The 25,054-nt window shown below is 49.8% G+C and overlaps 1 protein-coding gene across 1 annotated transcript in view; it reads right to left on the bottom strand.

The window, feature by feature from the left end:
* LOC134340347 (ankyrin repeat domain-containing protein 33B-like) overlaps window positions 1-24,114 on the bottom strand; it is a 58,723-nt gene extending 34,609 nt beyond the window's left edge. Inside the window, exons 1-3 of the mRNA XM_063037483.1 lie at window positions 24,089-24,114; window positions 2,596-2,670; window positions 1,393-1,720 (exon numbers count right to left, since the gene is read on the bottom strand). Coding sequence (XP_062893553.1) covers window positions 1,393-1,680 — 288 coding nt within the window. The 5' untranslated portion in view covers window positions 1,681-1,720; window positions 2,596-2,670; window positions 24,089-24,114. The remainder of the gene's footprint in view (window positions 1-1,392; window positions 1,721-2,595; window positions 2,671-24,088) is intronic.
* Between the last annotated feature and the right edge of the window lie 940 nt (window positions 24,115-25,054).

Raw genomic sequence — 25,054 nt, 5'->3', positions numbered from 1 at the left:
ACCAGTGCTTAAGAAGAATAATGTAGGCTGCATTAATGACTATTGCCCAGTAGCACTCAAATCGACAGTGATGAAATGCTTTGACAGGTTGGTCATGACTAGACTGAACTCCTGCCTCAGCAAGAACATGGACCCATTGCAATTTGCCTATCGTCACAATAGGTCAATGGCAGACGCAATCTCAATGGCTCTCCACACGACTTTAGACCACCTGGACACCACAAATACTTGCGTCAGGATGCTGTTCATCGACTATAGCTCAGCATTTAATACCATCATTCCCACAATCCTGATTGAGAAGTTACAGAACCTGGGCCTCTGTACCTCCCTCTGCAATTGGATCGTCAACTTCCTAATCAGAAGACCACAGTCTGTGCAGATTGGTGATAGTATATCCTCCTTGCTGACGATCAACACTGGTGCACCTCAGTGGTGTGTGCTTAGCCCACTGCTCTTCTCTCTGTATACACATGTCTGTGTGGCTAGGCATAGCTCAAATACCATCTATAAATTTGCTGACGATACAGCCATTGTTGGTAGAATCTCAGGTGGTGACGAGAGGGCGTACAGGAGTGAGATACGCCAACTAGTGGAGTGGTGCCACAGCAACAACCTGGCACTCAACGTCAGTAAGAGGAAAGAGCTGACTGTGGACTTCAGGAAGGATAAGGTGAAGGAACACATACCAATCCTCATAGAGGGATCAGAAGTGGAAAGAGTGAGCAGGTTCAAGTTCCTGGGTGTCAAGATCTCTGAGGATCTAACCTGGTCCCAACATATCAATGTAGATATAAAGAAGGCAAGGCAGCATCTATACTTTATTAGGAGTTTGAAGAGATTTGGTATGTCAACAATTTCACTCAAAAACTTCTATAGTTGTACCTTGGAGAGCATTCTGACAGGCTGCATCACTATCTGGTATGGAGGGGCTACTGCACAGGGCTGAAAGAAGCTGCAGAATGTTGTAAATCTATTCAGCTCCATCTTGGGTACTAGCCTACAAAGTACCCAGGACATCTTCAGGGAGCAGTGTCTGAGAAAGGTATCACCCATTATTAAGGACCTCCAGCACCCAGGGCATGCCCTTTTCTCCCTGTTACCATCAAGTAGGAGGTACAGAAGCCTGAAGGCACACACTCAGTGATTCAGGAACAGCTTCTTCCCCTCTGCCATCTGATTCCTAAATGGACATTGAAGCTTTCGACACGATCTCACTTTTTTTTAATATACAGTATTTCTGTTTTTGCATGTTTTAAAAAATCTATTCAATATATGTAATTGAGGGCAGGAGGAGAAGATGGCGACGCGCCGCGCGTGCACAGCTCTCCGGTGAAAAATGATATCGTATCTGTTAAATAAACAAGTAAAATGATAAATATACATATTTCTTACCCTTTCAATTACATCCGCTTCACTAATTTCTTCTTCTTCTTCCACTCTGGTCGTTAGCATTTCCCAGACATTTCTCTGAGCACAGGCTTTGTACACTGTTGGAACTTTGTTTTGTTGCCATTCACCGTTTTGTTCAGTTTCAGGAGGGGAACACTTAATACTGTTGAGACCCTCCAATTTGCCACTGTAGCCCTCATTGGGGTCTTGCTGAATGGGATGACGATAGCAGGGTGCAGCTGAGATGAAGTCCTCTGTCTTCCTGTGAGCAGAATCCCCACTCTTTGCCATGTTAAGAGTTGCCACACTCAGGCCTCAGATCTTTTCTAATCTTTACAGGAATCATAAAAGGACTGTGGTTAAAATCCAGCTGGTAAGCTTAATCATTACTGGACATTATCCCGCCCACTGTCCTTGACTGAGTTGGCCAGTCTTGAAACTAAGCAGAATTCAACAGTGGAATGTGTGGCAGGGGTTAATCTATTTATCAAATATGGGCCCAGAAGCAACCCTATTGCAGGAATTCACAAGCTGAGGGGTGAATGCACACGGTCTTTTTCCCAGAGTCGGTGAATCAAAAGCTAGAAGGTATAGGTTTAAGGTGAGAATGCAAAGATTTTATAGGGACCAGGAGGGGGGCAATTTTTTCACACAGAGTATGGTCAGTATATGGAAGGAGCCTCCAGAGGAAGTGACTGAGGCAGGTATATTTACCACATTTAAAAGGTACCTGGACAGGATCATGGATAGGCTTGGCTTAGAGCAGGGGTTCCCAACCTGGTATCCATGGACACCACTGGTAGGAGTACACGGTTTACAGTAATGTGGGCCAAACACTGACAAATGGGACCATCTTAGATGGGAATCTTGACCGGTACAGACAAGTTGGGTTGACTTACTCTGTGACACGAGTACAGGAGGTTTTGGGCCTAATGTGCTTCGGACAATTCAAGACAGTGAGTGGCAGCCAAGAAGGTGGAGGTTTCTTTTCAAATATAGCAGATATGGCATTAATGCAGGGATTGTCACCTCCCTGATGCCGACCCCATTCCACAGTTATCACCCTCATGTCCAGCCACGCCACTGAGAAATGGTGTTGGTGGCGCTTACCATCCGCTGCTGACACAGAGACAGGCGCATTATCCATTGTGTCAACCTTCACACCTCCGCCGGCAGTGGGTGACTGGGACAAGGGGTGTAACTCACCTGTCACCTGGTCCCTGGAATCTTGCTCAGAGTTCACGATCTTGGCTCTAGCTTGAGCGTAGACTGCTTCCACCTCTAACTTGAAGCATTAAGAGAAGGTTAAAAAGATAGAAAATATTTATAAAGTAATAAAAATAAGGTATCCCAGATTTATACACAAAGTAAAAAAGGAAATCGGGCTGTGTTAGGTGCCTGCTAATATGATGAACTGATAGTGAAGCTTTGGGCCTACTCTGGGCTGCTCTGGGGCCCGGATCTGTGGACTCAATTTTCGTTCAGAATGTTGTTGTTCTCTTCAACTGTTTGCATGATTTGTGTTTCTTTCCTTTCTCTTGTATATTGGGCGTTGGTCTTTTACTTTTATTTTTATTCTTTTTTTCTTTAATTGGGTTTTTGAGTTTCTTGCTTTGTGGCTACCAGTGAGCAATACATACTCTGATAATAAATGTACTTGAATCTTGAACCAATTAAAATTAAATAGGACAGATGAGGCTGGGTAAGTTAAAGAAATTATTTAAAATAATTAAAATATTAGAAAATAAACATTTTTGTTATTTAAAAGTAAATGCCATATTAGGGTGATTCTATGACATAGAGCAAAGTGATTTTTTTTTGTGTTTATTTGCCTCATAAATCTGCTGGTTTGGTGCAAGCTAACAGATTGACAAGCTATTGCAGCGTCAAAAGTTCAAAGTAAATTTATTATCTAAAGTACATGTAGATAAACAAAAGCTAACAAATAATCAATGTGCAAAAGGCAAATTGTGCAAATATTAAAAAGAAGTAAAACAATTTCTACACTATGGGGAACACACATACACATGGGAAGTCTTGGCAATTGACTGAATCATAAGCTAACAAATTAGAAACACAAGTTTACCAGGGCTGCAAAAGTATGAAAGGAACAGATATCACAGTCAAATGAAACAGTATATTAGAAAGGAAAACCAACGAAGGCAATATGTCAATAGTCCAACTGGAGAAGAGGCTGCGCTCAACATCCTCTTAGGAAATGAGGCTGGGTAAGTGGTTGACGTGTCCTGTTGGAGTGAAGAGCAAGGCTGGCAGGAAACAGGAACCCTGGCTGCCGAGGGACATTGAGTAGACACCAGAGACTGCAGATGTTGGAATCTGGAGCAGCACAAGAGGCGTGGGAAGAACTCAGTGGGTAGATCAAGTTAGGGTCACTGGGACCAGGCAAAGACCTTGAAGAGTGTAAGGGATGTAGGAGTAAACGGAAGAAGGAAGAGGAGCAGCTCCCTCAAGAAACAACATGGCAATCTATGTATGGAGCCTCAGGAAATGGACAAGCTCTTAAAAGAATACTTCTCATCTAACTTTACTGTGCAAAACCAGGACGAACCAAAAGGGTCAGACCAGTTACGCTCACAGATCTTGATTTTGCAGATGACATAGTCCTGCTCTCCGACCAGGTGGAGGAAGCACAGCAGCTACTGACAAAAGTGTAAATTGAGTGCAATAAAGTTGGACTTCACTTAAACGCTAAAAAGACAGAGTACATGGTGATTAAATGCAACAAAGGTATTCTCAAGACCGTAAAGAATGATACCATTAAGAAAGTCTTTGACTACAAGTACCTCGGGTCAAGAATGATGAGTTTGGAGAAGGACATAAAGATACAGAAGGTACTGGCATGGAGGGCTATGAACGACATGAAGGAAATCTGGAAGTCCAACGTGACCAGAATTGTTGGTGTGGTGGACAGTGAAGAAAGTTGTCTAAGGTCACTACAGGATCTAAATCAACTGGGGAAGTGAGCCAAGGAATGGTAGATGGAATTTAACTCAGGCAAGTCCAAAGTGATGCATTTGGGAAGTTAAATCAGGGCAGGACTTGCACAGTGAATGACAGGGCCCTGGGGAGTGTTGTAGAACAGGGAGACAGAGGGATACAGGTACCCTGAAAGTGGTGGAGAGGGTGGTGAAGAAGGTGTTTGGCGTGCTTGCTTTCATCATTTGAGGCAATAAGTACAAGAGTTGGGGCATTATGTTACAGCAGTGTAAAACATGTGATTGTTGCAATGAGTGAATGAAGCGAACCCAAGTGCAGTACATAGGCACGGAGATTGAGTTAGGACGCTTACGCAGACGTGAACGTTGAACAGCAAACAGGAGGGATTGAGACATGGAGCCTTGACACAGAGAGACGGAGTTTCATAGGTAAATCTTGAAACTGGAGCAAAACTTGGAACACAGGGTCCTAAGTGGCCAGGAAACTTTAATTATCACACAGGCAAAACCAACGATCTGACAACTAGTGGTCGTAACACCGGGGTTCTTATGCTGCACGTCTTGATGGAAACCAGGTGTGCCGTCATCAAACAGAATTAGAAGCAACTGGGAAATTAACGGTTGGAACCATGGCACAATCACAGGAAATTAGGAGCAAGATAGGGAATTAACGATCTGGACCGTAACAGTACTCCCCCCCTCCCCCAATGGGAGTCTCCAGGCGAACTACCAGGTTTGTCCAGATTGTCTCGATGGAAATCACGGAGGAGGGAAGGGTCCAGGATGAAGGAGCGGGGAATCCAGGAGCGTTCTTCCGGGCCTTATCCCTCCCAATTGACGAGGTACCGGAGGCCCCTGCTTCGGCGGCGCACATCCAATATTCGCTGGATGGTGTACGCTGGGTAGTCATCAATGATCCGGGTGGGTGGAGGAGGTTCAGCAGGAGGGCACAAAGGGCTGACAGACACAGGTTTCAGTTGGGAGATGTGAAACATGGGATGAATGTGCATGGATCCGGGCAGTTTGAGTCTGACCACCAAGGGGTTGATGACACTCTCAATCTCGAATGGTCCCAGGTAGCGAGGGGCAAGTTTCTTGGGTTCATTCTTGAGGGGGATGTCTTTTGATAAGAGCCAAACCTTCTGCCCAAGCCAATAATTTGGTGCAGGAATTCGATGGTGATCGGCAGTCCTCCAGACGTGGTCAGCTGAGTGGAGCAGGGCCACGCGTGCATCTTTCCAGATCTTGTGGCACCGGCGGAGATGAGCCTGAACTGAAGGCACAGCAATATCACCTTCACGGGCAGGAAACAGAGGAGGTTGGTAACTGAGGGAGCAATCAAAGGGAGACAATCTGATGGCGGTGCTGACCAGGGAGTTGTGGGCATACTCCACCCAAGTGAGATGGGTGCTCCAGGATGACGGGTTGTTGGCGGTTATGCAGCGCAATGCTGCTTCCAAATCCTGGTTTGCTCATTCTGTTTGACTGTTAGTCTGCGGATGGAAGCCAGAAGACAGGCTCACTGAGGTTCCAAGGGCTTGACAAAAGGATGTCCAGACTTGAGAGATGAATTGGGGGCCCCGGTCTGAAATAATGTCAGAGGGAATTCCATGAAGGCGGAAGACGTGATGAACAAGGAGGTCAGCTGTCTCACGGGCTGTAGGGAGTTTGGGAAGGGCTACAAAGAGCACAGCTTTGGAGAAGCAGTCCACCACGGTGAGTCCGGTAGTGTTCCCATGTGAAGGGGGTAGTCCAATAACGAAATCCAGAGCAATGTGAGACCTGGGGTGGCCAGGGACAGGTAGGGGACGAAGCAGCCCAGCAGGTGGTTGATGGGAGGCTTTTCCACAGGCACAAACAGAACAGGCAGAGACGAAGGAACGGGTGTCAGCATCCATGGACGGCCACCAGAAATGTCGCTTCAGAAGGGACAGAGTTCGATCGATCCCGGGATGGCGGGTGAAACGAGAAGTATGTCCCCACTGGAAAACCTGAGACCGAACGGAGTCGGGCATGAAGAGGCGATTGGGGGGTCCATTGCCTGGGTCAGGTTGAGTCCGTTGGGCCTCTCTGACTATGGATTTGATCTCCCAGGTGAGGGCAGCCTCTACACAGGATGGTGGAAGGATGGTCTCGGGGTTGGGAAGGCCCTCCTTGGAGACGTATTGACGGGAGAGAGCATTTGGCTTCCCATTCTTGGACCCCGGACAATAGGTGAGTGTGAATTTGAAACAGCCAAAAAATAATACCCAATGAGCTTGGCAGGAATTCAGGCGTTTGGCGGTTTGGATGTATGCGAGATTCTTGTGATCAGTCCAGACGATGAATGGATATTCCGCTCCCTCCAGCCAGTGCCTCCACTCCTCCAAAGCGAGTTTGACTGCCAGCTACTCCCGGTTCCCAACATCGTAGTTCCGTTCGGCGGGGGATAGACGGCAAGAGAAGAAGGTGCAGGGATGGAGCTTTTGGTCTGGGCCGGAGCGTTGGGAGAGGACCGCTCCCATCCCAGAGTCACAGGCGTTGACATCCACAATGAATTGGCGAGAGGGGTCTGGTTGGACCAGGATGGGAGCGGAGGTGAAATGCCTCTTCAGCTCCGAGAAGGCTGAGTCCGCTTCGGGTGTCTAGTGGAAGGGGGTCGCAGGAGAGGTGAGTCGAGTAAGGGGAGCTGCCACCCGGCTGGAATCCCTGATGAAGCATCAGTAGAAGTTTGTGAACCCCAGAAATTGCTAGAGTTGCTTGAGTGTCGTGGGTTTTGGCCACTCCGCCACTGCCTGGATCTTTTTGGGATCCACCCTCACTTGCCCGCTCTTGATGATGTACCCTAAGAAACTGACAGAAGGGACATGAAACTTGCACTTCTCAGCCTTCACGAATAGTTTGTTCTCCCAAAGCCTCTGAAGAACCTAACAGACATGGTGGATGTATTCCTGAAGACTGCAAGAGAAGATTAAGATGTCATCCAAATAAACAAAAACCAAATGGTTAATAAAGTCACTAAGGACATCGTTTATCAGAGCTTGGAAGACGGCGGGGGCATTGGTGAGACCGAAAGGCATGACCAGGTATTCAAAGTGACCAAGAGGGGTGTTAAAAGCTGTTTTCCAGTCATCTCCCTCCCTTATCCTGACCAGATGGTAGGCACTCCGCAGGTCCAACTTAAAGAAAATGGTGGCTCTGTGAAGGGGCTCGAAAGTGGAGTTGATAAGGGGCAGTGGATACTTATTCTTTATGGTGATGCTATTCAGGCCACAGTAGTCAATGCAGGGGTCAATGCAGGGGTGCAGTGAGCCGTCTTTCTTCCCTACGAAGAAGAAACCAGCGCCTGCAGGGGAAGATGAGGGTTGGTTCATGCCTGCCGCGAGAGAGTCACTTAGGTAAGCCTCCATTGCTTCCCTTTCTGGTCAATAGACAATAGACAATAGGTGCAGGAGTAGGCCATTCAGCCCTTCAAGCCAGCACCGCCATTCACTGTGATCATGGCTGATCATCCACTATCAGTATCCAATTCCCGCCTTATCCCCATAACCTTTGATTCCGCTATCTTTAAGAGCTCTATCCATCTCTTTCTTGAAAACATCTAGAGACTTGGCCTCCACTGCCTTCTGGGGCAGAGCATTCCACATATCCACCACTCTCTGGGTGAAAAAGTTTTTCCTCAACTCCGTTCTAAGTGGCCTACCCCTTATTCTTAAACTGTGGCCTCTGGTTCTGGACTCACCCATCAGCGGGAACATGCTTCCTGCCTCCAGCGTGTCCAATCCCTTAATAATCTTATATGTTTCAATAAGATCCCCTCTCAGCCTTCTAAATTCCAGTGTATACAAGCCCAGTCGCTCCAATCTTTCAACATATGACAGTCCCGCCATCCCGGGAATTAACCTTGTGAATCTACTCTGCACTCCCTCAATAGCAAGAATGTCCTTCCTCAAATTTGGAGACCAAAACTGCACACAATACTCCAGGTGTGGTCTCACCAGGGCCCTGTACAGCTGCAGAGGGACCTCTTTGCTCCTATACTCAATTCCCCTTGTTATGAAGGCCAGCATGCTATTAGCTTTCTTCACTGCCTGCTGTACCTGCATGCTTGCTTTCAGTGACTGATGTACAAGATCACCTAGATCTCGTTGTACTTCCCCTTTTCCTAACTTGACTCCATTTAGATAATAATCTGCCTTCCTGTTCTTACCACCAAAGTGGATAACCTCACATTTATCCACATGAAACTGCATCTGCCATGCATCCGCCCACTCACCCAGCCTGTCCATGTCACCCTGCATTCTCATAACATCCTCCTCACATTTCACACTGCCTCCCAGCTTTGTGTCATTGGCAAATTTGCTAATGTTATGTTTAATCCATTCATCTAAATCATTAATGTATATTGTAAACAGTTGCGGTCCCAGCACTGAACCCTGCCATACCCCACTGGTCGCCGCCTGCCATTCCGAAAGGGACCCATTAATCGCTACTCTTTGTTTCCTGTCAGCCAGCCAATTTTCAATCCATGTCAGTATTCTGCCCCCAATACCATGTGCCCTAATTTTGCCCACTAATCTCCTATGTGGGACTTTATCAAAGGCTTTCTGAAAGTCCAGGTACACCACATCCACTGGCCCTCCCTTGTCCATTTTCATAGTTACGTCCTCAAAAAATTCCAGAAGATCAGTCAAGCACGATTTCCCCTTCGTAAATCCATGCTGACTCGGACCAATCCTGTTACTGCCATCCAGATGTGTCGTAATTTCATCCTTTATAATTGACTCCAGCATCTTTCCCACCAGTGACATCAGGCTAACCGGTCTATAATTCCCTGTTTTCTCTCTCCCTTCTTTCTTAAAAAGTGGGACAACATTATCCATCCTCCAATCCACAGGAACTGATCTTGAATCTATAGAACATTGGAAAATGATTACCAATGCGTCCACGATTTCGAAAGCCACCTCCTTAAGTAGCCTGGGATGCAGACCATCAGGTCCCGGGAACTTATCAGCCTTCAGACCCAACAGTCTATCCAATACCATTTCCTGCCTAATATAAATTTCCTTCAGCTCATCCATTACCCTAGGTCCTTGGGCCACTATTATATCTGGGAGATTGTTTGTGTCTTCCCTAGTGAAGACAGATCCAAAGTACCTGTTCAACCTGTCTGCCATTTCCTTGCTCCCCATACTAAATTCACCCTTTTCTGTCTTCAAGGGCCCAATTTTGGTCTTAACTATTTTTTCCTTTTTCACATACCTAAAGAAGCTTTTACTATCCTCCTTTATATTCCTGACTAGTTTACCTTCGTACCTCTTTTTTTCTCCGCGTATTACCTTTTTAGTTATCTTCTGTTGCTCTTTAAAAGTTTTCCAATCCTTTGGCTTCCCACTCATCTTTGCTGTGTTATACTTCTCTTTTTTCTTTATACTGTCCTTTACTTCCCTTGTCAGCCACGGTCTCCCCTTACTCCCCTTAGGATCTTTCTTCCTCTTTGGAATGAACTGATCCTGCACCTTCCACATTATTCCCAGAAACACTTGCCATTGCTGTTCCACTGTCATCCCTGCTAGGGTGTTGTTCCATTGAACTTTGGCCAGCTCCTCCCTCATAGCACCATAGTTCCCTTTGTTCAACTGTAATACTGACACTTCTGAGTTTCCCTTCTCCCTCTCAAATTATAGATTAAAACTTATCATATTATGCTCGCTATCTCCTAATGGCTCCTTTACCTCGAGGTCCCTGATCAAATCCGGTTCATTGAACAACACTAAATCTGGAATTGCCTTCTCTCTGGTAGGCTCCAGTACAAGCTGTTCTAAGAATCCATCTCGGAGGGACTCCACAAACTCCCTTTCTTGGGGTCCAGTACCAACCTGATTCTTCCAGTCTACCTGCATGTTGAGATTCCCCATAACAACTGTAGCATTAACTTTGCGACAAGCCAATTTTAACTCTTGATTCAACTTACACCCCACATCCAGACTACTGTTTGGGGGCCTGTAGTTAACTCCCATTAGGGTCTTTCTACCCTTAGAATTTCTCAGTTCTATCCATACTGACTCTACGTCTCCTGATTCTATGTCCCCCCCCCCCCCGCAAGGGACTGAATATCATTCCTCACCAACAGAGCCACCCCACCCCCTCTGCCCATCAGTCTGTTCTTTCGATAGGACGTATACCCTTGAATATTCATTTGCCAAGCCCTGTCCACTTGAAGCCATGTCTCTGTTATTCCCACAACATCATACTTACCAATTTCCAACTGTGTCTCAAGCTCATCCACTTCATTTCTTATACTCCGTGCATTCATATATAATACTTTTAATTCATTACTCCCCTCACCTCCCATATCAATTCCTATATCACTTGGCCATACTGTACGATCCCTTCTTGAGCTTTCTGCTCTGTTGATTCTGCTGTTTTTCTGAACTTTTCTTATTCTCACTTTCCCTTTAACTCCATCCTTATATTTCCAGTTCATCCCCTCCCCCCCACTACTTAGTTTAAACACACCCGTGTTGCAGTGGCAAACTTGCCTGTCAGAATGCTGGTCCCCCGCCTATTAAGGGGCAACCCGTCCCTTTTGTACAATTCATCCTTACCACAAAACAGACCCCTGTGGTCCAAGAATGTAAATCCTTGCTTCCTGCACCAGTTCCTCAGCCACACATTCAGATCCATTATCTCCCTGTTCTTGCCCACTCCAACACGGGGAACTGGAAGCAAACCGGAGATAACCACCCTGGAAGTCCTGCTTTTCAGCCTTCTTCCGAGTTCTCTGAATTCACTCTGTAGAATGTCTTTCCTCTTCTTCCTCATGTCATTTGTGCCGACATGCACCACCATTTCCGGATGTTCACCTTCACTCTTGAGGATTCCCTGCAATCGGTCCGTGACATCCTGGATCCCGGCACCAGGGAGGCAACACACCATCCTTAAATCTCGCCTGTTGCCACAGAAACCCCTTTCTGTACCTCTCACTATGGAGTCCCCTACTACCACGGCTCTGCCTGACGTCTGTCTCCTCGGCTTTGCTTCAGAGCCAATAGTTGACTCGCAGACCCGTCCGCCTCTCAGGCTGGCAGTGTCTTCTGTCCCGACAGCTTCCAAGAGGGAGAACCTGTTTACGAGAGGTACATCCCCTGGGGTCTCCGGTACTTCGAGCATCCTTTCCTTGCTCATCGTCGTCCTCCTTCTCTCTTCTGGCATCCTCGGTGTAACGACCTCACTGTAGGTCCTGTCCAGAAAACTCTTGTTTTCCCGGATGAACCTGAGGTCATCCAGTTGCTTCTCTAGTGCTGCAGCACGGTCCTTCAGAAGCTGAATCTGGACACATTTTCCACAGGTGTAGGAGCCAGAGGCACTATCAGTGTCCCTGACCTCCCCCATCATGCACGCAGCACACTGAATCAGCCTAGTGGTCATTTCTTCACCACTTTTCCCCCTCTCCAACTGTGGCGTAGTCTCCTCTCTCAGCCTCCTCGCCGAAGACTCTCGAGCCAAAGACTCGCACTTTTCTCACAAGGTACTTCCCTCGACAAGGCCGCTCCCTTAGAGCAAACCTTGCTTACATTAGCTGATAATTTGAGTAATTAGTTTCACCTGCCGCACCTCCGCCGACCTTGAAGGTCTGTGTTGCTGGCTGTACAGGTTGCACAGCCTACTGGAGTCCTCCAGAGCTAACAGAGGCAGGGACTGTTGGTTGTAACGTAAAGTAGCTTGGATCTGCATCCGGGTTTGGGGGACGGGAGGGAATGTTGTCTGGCTCACCAGGGTCCCCCTTTCTACTGGTGAGCCTTCTCTTTTGGCTGAAGGGGACAGGTAGCACGGAAGTGGCCGGACTGGCTGTAATAGAGACACTCACCAGCTCTCAATCTCTGCAGTCACTCTGTGGGGGAAAGGCAGTTCCGTCCCAGCTGCATGGGTTCCTCTCCTGGGGCGGTGGAAACGGCTGGGCTGGGAGCTCCTCTAGGAGCAGGAGGAGGAGAGAGGCTTGTGCTGGTGGGAGGCAGTAATGAGTGACATGGAGTGGCCAAAGGTGGTGGATAACCAGCTCTCTCTCTATGGCACTCTCAGAGACGATTGTCCAATCTGGTGGCTAGGGAGTTCGAGGAATCCAGGCTGTCGGTGTCGTCTCTTGCTGCCAACTCGTCTTTCAGCATGTCGCTGAGACCATTCCGAAATAACGCTTGGAGTGCCTCCTCGTTCCACCCCGAGTCAGCAACTAATGTCCGGAGCTCCACAGAATATTTGGCAACACTGCGTGAGCCCTGATGGAGAGTGAGTAGACGCTTAGTGGCATCTTTACCATGGACGGGGTGGTCAAAGATCTTTCTCATTTCTGCGATAAAGGTGGCGAAGGAAGAGCAGATATACGGTTGATTATCCCAAACAGCTGTGGCCCACGCTAAGGCACTTCCCCGCAACAACCCCATGATATAAGCTATCTTTGGCTTATCCGTGGAGTGCGTGGATGACTGCTGGTCGAATACAAAGGGGCATTGCAGAAGGAAGGCCTGGCACTTCCCCAGATCCCCAGCGTAGTGTTCTGGTTCAGGTACGTGCAGCTCTCTTGGCGGGGGTGTTGCTGATACATAGGGGGTTGCCACTACAGGCTGTCTGGGCTGGTTAGACAGAGTTCCAGGAGTGGATGGGGTAAAATGAGTGGTTACATGGTCCATCTGGTCACTGATCTTCATTACATTAGCAGACAGGGAACGGAGGTTCTCCATGACATCCCGGAGAAGTTGATCGTGCAGGACACAGGAACGGAGATTGATTTAGGATGCTTACGCGGATGTGAATGTTGAACAGCAAACAGGAGGGATCGAGACACGGATCCTTGACACAGAGAGACGGAGTTTTCATAGGTGAATCTTGAAACTGGAGCAAAACTTAGAACACACGGTCCTAAGCGGCCGGGAAACGTTAATTACCACACAGGCAAAACCAACGATCTGGCAACTAGTGGTTGTAATGCCGGGGTTCTTATGCCGCAGGTCTTGATGGAAACCAGGTGTGCCGTGATCAAACAGAATTAGAAGCAAATGGGAAATTAACGGTCGGAACCGTGGCACAATCAAAGGAAATTAGGAGAAAGATAGGGAATTAACAATCGGGACCGTGTCATAGATAAGCCACACTTGGAAGTATTGTGTTCAGTTCTGGTAGCCAATTATAGGAAGGATGTGAATAAGCTAAAGACAGCACAAAAAAGACTCACAAGGATATTACCAGGATTGGAGGACTTGAGTTATCAGGAGAGTTAGACGTGCTGGATTTGATTTCCCTGGAATGAAGGAGGCTGAGAGGGTCATGATAGCGGTATATAAAATTATGGCAGGCACAGATAGGGTGGACAGCCAGGAACTCTTTCTGTGGTAGAGGTGTCTAAAAACTACTGAGCATGGGTTTAAGTTGGGAGGGAAGAGGTTTAAAGGAGTACCGAGGGGTAAATTTTTCTCAAAAAATAGTTGCTACCTGGAATGAGCTGCCAGGGGAGATGGTGGAGGCGGGAACAGGAGCAACATTTAAGAGGCATCTGGCCACGTACTTGAATGAGCAGGGCAGAGAGGGTTATGGAATTGATGCAGGCAGTGGGATTAGTATGGATAAGCATGATGGTCAGCACAGCTACAGTGGGTTGAAGGGCCTGTTTCTATGCTCTACCACTATATGACTCCAAGAACTGCACTACGTGACCAAGTGCTCTCTATGTGTATATTATTATATTGAGAATACTGAACAGGCTTGTACCAGATGCTTGTCTGGCAGAAGCCATCGAGTAGAAAATACTCCCTGTCTGTCTTTCTCTTTCTCTCAGCAAGTTCTCTTTCAGCCTCAGCAAGTTCTGTATATTAATAGAGCCATCCTTGTTTAGATTAACTCACTGTCCATCACCCAGTATCTTAGAGGAAGAGTCGGACAGACTAACCCAGGCAGAACCTCATTCCTGGCCAGCCAGTTCACAGTGTCCTTGATCGAAGGCACTAAAATGGGCATTATATTCCCCTTTACTTTTGGCATCCATGGTAGCTAGTGCCTTGTAACAAAAGTAGCTGGCTCACGTCCTGCATGCAATCAGTGGAAAGCGTGCAGTGAAGACAGTCGGTGATGCAATTTCTCGGAAAAAAAAGCTGATTCATGTGAAGCTTTGCCACACTGGGCCGCGCCAATCCAACGGACACACCGCTCGACGCGGAGGGAAAACCTAGCGGTCAGCTCCTGCCTCCAACCATCTGCACCATTTAAAGAGGCTGTTAATTACTTGTGGATTTGTTGACGATTGATTTGGAATAGAACTTTGTATGTGTCATCAGCTGGCCCAAAATGCTGGCAGATCTGGATTGTGCCTCTGTTGCATGGATAGGAATATCAGTCCATTAGTTCCTCACTGCTGTGCAGCCAAGTGAAAGGTTCCTGGTGACCAGTCCCTGATACTTGGGAAACAGCCATGATCATCATCCTCAGGGAACCCAAATAGGACTTGGCTTTTGCACCAGTTTGATCCTCATCTCTAAATGTCAGTGACCGGCTAACAATAATAGCTAATAAACCGGGACCCATGGTGGAGCCAACAACTAACATGTTTCACCATAGATGTTTACATGTATGAGGTATTTGCTGTACTGTGTTGGAAAAACATGCAACAAAAACAACATTCAACAATTATAAAGAATACAGGATTATATAAAAGTAAAGAAAAGCTAATAAAATTAGAGGTTAAAGAACGTATATGGCGTAAATACAAAAATACAGGCATGTATTTACAATTTAAACGGCATTATAATTAGTGGTTGAAAGTGTTTACAGTGCAGTGGAGTGATAGGGGGATAATACGTTTTGTAATAGAGGGGGTGGTGGGCTTAACTAGAATGGTTGATCAGATTAAAATGAGAGCCACATTGCCACACACAACTTCAATGATCATACACTGCAGAGGTGTTCTGCTCCGTTCCCCAGCTGGGCAACCGCTCCACTGCCTCCTACGGCTGTATCATCCTGCACAATATGGCACAAAAGCAGACACAAGAGACGACAGACAATCAAATCTGGAGCAACAGAAAATGCTGGAAAACCTCAATAGATTAGGCTGCATCTTTGGAGTGAAATGAAGAGCTGCCATTTCTGCTCGAGACCCTTCCACAGGAGTGGAAAGACAGAGGACAAACAGTAGAAAGAGGTGAAGTGGAAGGGTGGGGCAACAGCTGGCAGGTGATGGGTGGATCCAGGTGAGGAGGGATGATAGGCAGATGGAGGGGAGCAGAGCGAAGTGGTGATAGTGACAGAGGCTAGGAGCTGACAGATGGAGGTGGGTGGGGGAGGGGACCCAGTGGGAGGGGTGTGTGGGTGACGGACAGATGGGGTGGGTGGAGGAAGGGGACCCAGTGGGAGGGGTATGTGGGTGACGGACAGATGGGGTGGGCGGGGCAGGGGACCCACTGGGAGGGTGTGTGGGTGACGGACAGATGGGGTGGGTGGGGGAAGGGACCCAGTGGGAGGGGTGGGTGGGTGACAGACAGATGGGGTGGACGGGGGAGGGGACCCAGTGGGAGGAGTGTGTGTGTGACGGACAGATGGGGTGGGCGGGGGAGGGGACCTAGTGGGAGGGGTGTGTGGGTGACGGACAGATGGAGTGGGTGGGGGAGGGGACCCAGTGGGAGGGTGTGTGTGTGACGGACAGATGGAGTGGGTGGGGGAGGGGACCCAGTGGGAGGGGTGTGTGGGTGACGGACAGATGGGGTGGGCGGGGGAGGGGACCCAGTGGGAGGGGTGTGTGTGTGTGACGGACAGATGGGGTGGGCGGGGGAGGGGACCCAGTGGGAGGGGTGTGTGGGTGACGGACAGATGGGGTGGGCGGGGGAGGGGACCCAGTGGGAGGAGTGTGTGTGTGACGGACAGTTGGGGTGGGCGGGGGAGGGGACCCAGTGGGAGGGATGTGTGTGTGACGGACAGATGGGGTGGGCGGGGGCGGGGACCCAGTGGGAGGGTGTGTGGGTGACGGACAGATGGGGTGGGCGGGGGCGGGGACCCAGTGGGAGGGTGTGTGGGTGACGGACAGATGGGGTGGGTGCCCAGTGGGAAGAGTGTGTGGGTGACGGACAGATGGGGTGGACGGGGGAGGGGACCCAGTGGGAGGGGTGTGTGTGTGTGTGACGGACAGATGGGGTGGGCGGGGGAGGGGACCCAGTGGGAGGGGTGTGTGGGTGACGGACAGATGGGGTGGGTGGAGGAAGGGGACCCAGTGGGAGGGGTGTGTGGGTGACGGACAGATGGGGTGGGTGGAGGAAGGGGACTCAGTGGGAGGGGTGTGTGTGTGACGGACAGATGGGGTGGGCGGGGGAGGGGACCCAGTGGGAGGGGTGTGTGGGTGACAGACAGATGGGGTGGGTGGAGGAAGGGGACCCAGTGGGAGGGGTGTGTGGGTGACGGACAGATGGGGTGGGTGGAGGAAGGGGACCCAGTGGGAGGGGTGTGTGGGTGACGGACAGTTGGGGTGGGTGGAGGAAGGGGACCCAGTGGGAGGAGTGTGTGTGTGACGGACAGTTGGGGTGGGCGGGGGAGGGGACCCAGTGGGAGGGGTGTGTGGGTGACGGACAGATGGAGTGGGTGGGGGAAGGGACCCAGTGGGAGGAGTGTGTGGGTGATGGACAGATGGAGTGGGTGGGGGAGGGGATCCAGTGGGAGGGATGTGTGTGTGACGGACAGATGGGGTGGGCGGGGGAGGGGACCCAGTGGGAGGGGTGTGTGGGTGATGGACAGATGGGGTGGGGACCCAGTGGGAGGGGTGTGTGGGTGACTGACAGATGGAGTGGGAGGGGGAGGGGACCCAGAGGGAGGAGTGTGTGGGTGACGGACAGATGGGGTGGGTGGGGGATGGGACCCAGTGGGAGGGGTGTGTGGGTGATGGACAGATGGAGCGGGTGGGGGAGGGAATCCAGTGGGAGGATGTGTGTGTGACGGACAGATGGAGTGGGTGGGGGAGGGGACCCAGTGGGAGGGGTGTGTGGGTGACGGACAGATGGAGTGGGTGGGGAGGGGACCCAGTGGGAGGGTGTGTGGGTGACGGACAGATGGGGTGGGCGGGGGAGGGGACCCAGTGGGAGGGGTGTGTGGGTGACGGACAGATGGGGTGGGCGGGGGAGGGGACCCAGTGGGAGGAGTGTGTGTGTGACGGACAGTTGGGGTGGGCGGGGGAGGGGACCCAGTGGGAGGGGTGTGTGGGTGACGGACAGATGGAGTGGGTGGGGGAAGGGACCCAGTGGGAGGAGTGTGTGGGTGATGGACAGATGGAGTGGGTGGGGGAGGGGATCCAGTGGGAGGGATGTGTGTGTGACGGACAGATGGGGTGGGCGGGGGAGGGGACCCAGTGGGAGGGGTGTGTGGGTGATGGACAGATGGGGTGGGGACCCAGTGGGAGGGGTGTGTGGGTGACGGACAGATGGAGTGGGAGGGGGAGGGGACCCAGAGGGAGGAGTGTGTGGGTGACGGACAGATGGGGTGGGTGGGGGAGGGGACCCAGTGGGAGGGGTGTGTGGGTGATGGACAGATGGAGCGGGTGGGGGAGGGAATCCAGTGGGAGGATGTGTGTGTGACGGACAGATGGAGTGGGTGGGGGAGGGGACCCAGTGGGAGGGGTGTGTGGGTGACGGACAGATGGAGTGGGTGGGGGAGGGGACCCAGTGGGAGGGGTGTGTGGGTGACGGACAGATGGAGTGGGTGGGGAGGGGACCCAGTGGGAGGGGTGTGTGAGTGACGGACAGATGGAGTGGGTGGAGGAGGGGACCCAGTGGGAGGGGTGTGTGGGTGATGGACAGATGGAGTGGGTGGGGGAGGGGACCCAGTGGGAGGGGTGTGTGGGTGATGGACAGATGGAGTGGGTGGGGGAGGGGTGTGTGGGTGATGGACAGATGGAGTGGGTGGGGGAGGGGAGCCATGGGAGGGGTGTGTGGGTGACGGACAGATGGAGTGGGTGGGGGAGAGGACCCAGTGGGAGGGTGTGTGGGTGAGGGACAGATGGGATGGGTGGGGGATGGGACCCAGTGGGAGGGGTGTGTGGGTGACGGACAGATGGGGTGGGTGGGGGAAGGGACCCAGTGGGAGGAGTGTGTGGGTGACGGACAGATGGAGTGGGTGGGGGAGGGGACCCAGTGGGAGGAGTGTGTGGGTGACGGACAGATGGTGTGGGTGGGGGAAGGGACCCAGTGGGAGGTGTGTGTGGATGACGGACAGATGGAGTGGGAGGGGGAGGGGACCCAGAGGGAGGAGTGTGTGGGTGACGGACAGATGGGGTGGGTGGGGGATGGGACCCAGTGGGAGGGGTGTGTGGGTGATGGACAGATGGAGCGGGTGGGGGAGGGAATCCAGTGGGAGGATGTGTGTGTGACGGACAGATGGAGTGGGTGGGGGAGGGGACCCAGTGGGAGGGGTGTGTGGGTGATGGACAGATGGAGTGGGTGGGGGAGGGGACCCAGTGGGAGGGGTGTGTGGGTGATGGACAGATGGAGTGGGTGGGGGAGGGGTGTGTGGGTGATGGACAGATGGAGTGGGTGGGGGAGGGGAGCCATGGGAGGGGTGTGTGGGTGACGGACAGATGGAGTGGGTGGGTGAGAGGACCCAGTGGGAGGGTGTGTGGGTGAGGGACAGATGGGATGGGTGGGGGATGGGACCCAGTGGGAGGGGTGTGTGGGTGACGGACAGATGGGGTGGGTGGGGGAAGGGACCCAGTGGGAGGAGTGTGTGGGTGACGGACAGATGGAGTGGGTGGGGGAGGGGACCCAGTGGGAGGAGTGTGTGGGTGACGGACAGATGGTGTGGGTGGGGGAAGGGACCCAGTGGGAGGTGTGTGTGGATGACGGACAGATGGAGGGGGTGGGGGGGAGGGGACCCAGTGGGAGGAGTGTGTGGGTGACGGACAGATGGAGTGGGTGGAGGAGGGGACCCAGTGGGAGGGCTGTGTGGGTGACAGACAGATGGAGTGGGTGGGGGAGGGGACCCAGTGGGAGGGGTGTGTGGGTGACGGACAGATGGAGTGGGTGGGGAGAGGACCCAGTGGGAGGGTGTGTGGGTGACGGACAGATGGAGTGTGTGGGGGAAGGGACCCAGTGGGAGGGGTGTGTGGGTGATGGACAGATGGAGTGGGTGGGGGAGGGGACCCAGTGGGAGGAGTGTGTGGGTGACGGACAGATGGAGTGGGTGGGGGAGGGAACCCAGTGGGAGGGCTGTGTGGGTGACAGACAGATGGAGTGGGTGGGGGAGGGGACCCAGTGGGAGGGGTGTGTGGGTGACGGACAGATGGAGTGGGTGGGGAGGGGACCCAGTGGGAGGGTGTGTGGGTGACGGACAGATGGAGTTCTCGGCAGCGATCCCACTGCATGAAATATGTGGGTGTTAGGCACATGGAGTGACTGGACTTGAGTTCCAGAATGGGGATCAAACTCACACTCCTGTGACCCAGCAGTAGGAGACAAACCCATTCAGAGTGGTCGTACAAGGATTGTAAGTTGATAAGTGGAGACACTAGGGACTTGTTGGTTCTGGGATCTGAAGAAACCCAAGGTTTGAGGGACAGTCATCACCTGTGGAGTGAAATGGACCAATAACGTTTCGTGTTGAGGCCCTTCATCTGCACTGTAAGGCTTAGAGTCATGGCATCTTAGAGAAGTACAGCACAGAAACAGGCCCTTCGGCCCAACTAGTCTGTGCCAAACCATTTAAGCTGCCTAGTCTCATTTATCTGGACTTGGTCCACTCCCATCCATGTACCTATCCAAACTTCTCTGAAACGTTGAAATCGAAATCACATCCACCACTTGTGCAGGCCACTTTTTCTGCACTCTCACCACCCTCTGAGTGAAGAAGTTGCCCCTCATGTTCCACCTAAACTTTTCACCTTTCAATCTTAACCCATGACCTCTGGTTGTAGTCCCAACCAACCTTAATGGAAAAAAGCTGCTTGCATTAACCCAGCTATGCCCCTCATAATTTTGTGTACTTCTATCAAATCTCCTCTCAGTCTTCTATGTTCTAGGGAATAAAGTCCTAGTCAATTCAAACTTTCATGATAACTCAGGTCCTCCAGATCCGGCATCATTCTTGTAAATTTTCTCTGCACTCTTTCAGCTTTATTGGCATCTTTCCTGTAAGTAGGTGACCAAAAGTGCACACAATACTCTAAATTAGTCCTCACCAATGTCTTATACAACTTTATCATAACATCCCTTCTCTTGTACTCATTACTTTGATTTATGAAGGCCAATGTGCCAAAAGCTTTCTTTGCCATGAATATTTTGAGGAATTATTCCAAAAAGCACAGTTAATTTATTAGGTTGTAGATTAATCTTAAGTGCTTTAGAAATTGTTGAAAAAACTGACTTCATGGTATTTCTGTGTCTGACCAACATGTTATTGCATGTGTTACATTGATAGCTAGGAGGGCCATTCTGTTGAAGTGGAAGGATACATCAGCTCCTACTTTGTCACAATGGTTCTCTCAAGTGATGCTATGTCTTAGTTTGGAGAAAATTAGAAGTCGGACCTTTGAACCTTTATTTGATTTTGAGAAAAGATGGGGTTCATTTGCTCGTTATTATCATTTGAGCTAATTGATAGATTTTTTCCATGATCTAATTGTAAATTTTTGGTATATTTTTTTTCTTGCTGGCGGTTTGATGTTTATTTTTAGAAGCTGTTTGTATGACGCATGGCTCCGGGGTTGTACACCTAATGGGTTCTCTTTTTTCTCACTTTTTCTGCTTAGTAGGTTTTTTTTGTTATCACAATTTTTTTCAATCTTTAAGATAATGTCTTTTTTGAGACATTGTAAGTGTTGTTATTTCAATGTTCTCATGTTATTTCTTTTGTATAACAATAAAAAGATTTGAAAAGGAAAGAAAAGCTTTTACGACCCCATCTACCTGTGACACCACTTTCAATGCATTATGGACCTGTTTTTCCAGATCCCTTTGTTCTACCGCACTCCTCAGTGCTCTATCATTCACTGTGTGAGACCTGGTTGGTCCACCCAAAGTGTGACCCCTCACACTTGTCTGCATTAAGTTCCATCTGCCATCAGGTCTAGATCCTGCTGCAAGCTTTGATAGTCTTCCATGCTGTCACTACACCGCCAATCTTGATGTCATCCACAAATTTGCTGATCCAGTTAACCACGTTATCATCCAGATCCACTAGCTCATCTTGAATGTCAAGTGACTGAACTTTAACCAACCTCCCTTGTGTGACCTTGTCAAAGGACTTGGTAAAACCCATGTAGTCACCACTTCCTTGCCTTCATCAACTTTCCTGGTGACTTCCTTGAAAAATTCTACAAGATTAGTTAGGCATGACCTACCATGCACAAAGCTATGCTAACTATCGTTAATCAGTCCCTGATTATCCAAATACTCCCCAACTACTGATGTCAAGCTTACCAGCCTATAATTTCCTGGTTTATTGTTAGAGCCTTTCTTAAACAGTGGAAATACAGTAGCTATCCTCCAATCTTCTGAAACCTCACCTGTCGCTAAGGATGATTTAGGCACTGGGGATTTGTCCACCCAATTTTGCTTCAAGACAGCAAAAAGCTCTCTGTCTATAATCATTGTAGGGTCCATGACCTCACCTCTGCTTTGCCTCACATCTATAGATCCTGTGTCCTCTCCTGAGTAAATATAGATGTAAACAATCATTTAAGATCTCCTCCATCTCTTTTGGCTCCACGTATAGATTACCATTCTGCATCTCCGGAGGACCAACTTTGTTCCTTGCAATCTTTTTGTTCTTAATGTATCTGTAGAAACCCTTGGGATTCTCCTTCACCTTGTCTGCTAGAGCAACTTAATGCCTTCTTTTAGCCCTCCTGACATGAGGAAATCTGCAGATGCTGGAATTTCAAGCAACACACATAAAAGTTGCTGGTGAACGCAGCAGGCCAGGCAGCATCTCTAGGAAGAGGTACAGTCGACATTTCAGGCCGAGACCCTTCGTCAGGACTAACTGAAAGAAGAGATAGTAAGAGATTTGAAAGTGGGGGCGGGGGAGATCTAAAATGATAGGAGAAGACAGGAGGGGGAAGGATGGAGCCAAGAGCTGGACAGGTGATTGGCAAAAGGGATATGAGAGGATCATGGGACAGGAGGCCTAGGGAGAAAGAAAGGGGGAGGGGGGAAAACCCAGAGGATGGGCAAGGAGTATAGTCAGAGGGACAGAGGGAGAAAAAGGAGAGAGAGAAAAAGAATGTGTGTATATAAATAAATAACAGATGGGGTACGAGGGGAAGGTGGGGCATTAGCAGAAGTTTGAGAAGTCAATGTTCATGCCATCAGGTTGGAGGTTACCCAGACGGAATATAAGGTGTTGTTCCTCCAACCTGAGTGTGGTGTCATTTTTACAGTAAAGGAGGCCGTGGATAGACATGTCAGAATGGGAATGGGATGTGGAATTAACATGTGTGGCCACTGGGAGATCCTGCTTTCTCTGACGGACAGAGCGTAGGTGTTCAGCAAAACGATCTCCCAGTCTGCGTCGGGTCTCGCCAATATATAGAAGGCTGCATCAGGAGCACCGGACGCAGTATATCACCCCAGCCTACTCACAAGTGAAGTGTCATGTCACCTGGAAGGACTGTCTGGGGCCCTGAATAGTGGTAAGGGAGGAAGTGTAAGGGCATGTGTAGCACTTGTTCCACTTACACGGATAAATGCCGGGAGGGAGATCAGTGGGGAGGGATGGGGGGGACGAATGGACAAGGGAGTCGCGTAGGGAGCGATCCCTGCGGAAAGCAGAGAGGGGGGGAGGGAAAGATGTGCTTAGTGGTGGGATCCCGTTGGAGGTGAAGCACTCCTAATTATTTTTCTTAAGTGCTCTCTTGCATTCCTTATACTCCTGAAATACCTCATTTGTTCCTACCCACCTATACCTGCTATACACCTTTTTTTTCCTTAACCAGGGCCTCAACATCTCTCGAAAACCAAGGTTCTCTAAACCTGTTGTTCTTGCCTTTTATTCTGACAGGCATATACAAGCTTTGTACTGTCAAATTTTCACTTTTGAAGGCCTTTCACTTACCTAGTACAGCTTTGTCAGAAAACAGCCCACCCCATTCCACACCTCAAAGAAGAGAAAATCTGCAAATGCTGGAAATTCGGAGCAACACACACAAAATGCTAGAGGAGCTCAGTGAGTGGAAAAGAGCACATTTGACGTTTTGGGTCGAGATCCTTCAGCAGGACCAGCACTTTGTGTGTGTTGCTAAATCCTTTCTGATCAAAATTGGCCTTTCTCCAATTTAGAATATCTACCCAAGGACCAGACCTATCCTTTTCCTTAATTATCTTGAAACTAATGACATTATGATCACTAGATGCAGTATTAGAAGCTGCAGCTGGATGCACTTCTTGAAGGTGAAGTCGTCAAGGACACTAGAGAAGTCATTGCCTTCCCACATCCTGCAAGAGGAGTTTCCCTGGCATCCATAACTGTGCAATTATAAAGAAGGAAACAATAAATTAAAAAAAATCTACCTACAGCTTTTTGGCTTCTCTCACTCAAGCCTCTCCTTGCTGAAGTCTCGAGGAGCTAAGGCCTCAAATTTGCACTGTAACACGGTCCTCCCTAACAATGGCCGCTTCACTTGCCCCTGCCTTATTTTTATTTGCCCCTGCTAATGAATCCTGATCTCTGATTGGCCGCTGTTCAAACGCCAAAACTCCCACGAAGCACTGCTTTTTAACACACACTCTCCGACCCGTGTGATTCACCTCTCCGCTCCCTCCTGGTCTCTGATTGGTTGGTGTTCAAACACTGAAACTCCCATGAAGTGCTGCTTTCTAATGCACACTGGCCAGCCCGTGTGATTCACCTCTTCAATGATGGTGGAGTGATGTTGGAATCTGATTGGAGAGGAAGGTGAAGCACAGAATCAAGTGAGGTAGGTAGCACGTGCTGTTAACAGTAGCTGGACATCAGGAAGAGGAGGAAGGGCACATTACTACTACTATGTTGACTCAGGCCTAGGGGGCCAGCGTCGGGCACGATGATGGACTCTCCACTTCTCCCTCTCCCTCTTCAGTGTGTTCAGTTCATCTACATTAGCCGCGCCACTGTTTTCTAGGAGCATGTTGACCATAGTCTTGGGAGGGTGCCCAGGGTTCATCCTCCCGTGCTTGGGCTCCCATATGATGACTAGGCTGGCAGGTAGCTTGGGGTGGCGTAGACACTGCCCCGCTAGTTGCAGTCTTCTCACCTCGATTTTAGTGGAGAGCATCAGTAGGTTGTTATAGACCTCAATGTTCGTCATGTGCTGTTGCCAACTCACATCAAGAGCCAACTGGAGCATTCGTGTATAGCAGCCATCTAGAGACTTTCGCATAGTCTTGGTGAGTGTTCACATCTCGCATCCGTACGTGAGAACGGACTCTATGACTGCTATGAAGATCCTCTTTTTAAGCCCTCTGGTCAGGTTCGACTTCCAGATTTCCTTCATGTCGTTCATAGCCCTCCACACCAGCGCCTTCCGTATCTTTATGTCCTTCTCCGAACTCATCATTCTTGACCCGAGGTACTTGTAGTCAAAGACTTTCTTGATGGTATCATTCTCTACAGTCTTGAGAGTCTTGAAGGGCATATTACTGGCCCCTTTCTGACCACGTGATCAACATTAATTTGGCTGCACTTCCTCTGATGATTCTCCCACGCAGTCTCCACCTGGACCATCAGAATCTTTT

The sequence above is a fragment of the Mobula hypostoma genome, chromosome X1, assembly GCF_963921235.1.
Source record: "Mobula hypostoma chromosome X1, sMobHyp1.1, whole genome shotgun sequence".
Classification (NCBI taxonomy): Eukaryota; Metazoa; Chordata; class Chondrichthyes; order Myliobatiformes; family Myliobatidae; genus Mobula; species Mobula hypostoma.
Note: the sequence above shows the minus strand (reverse complement) of the source record. Positions and strands in the feature narration are given on the sequence as shown.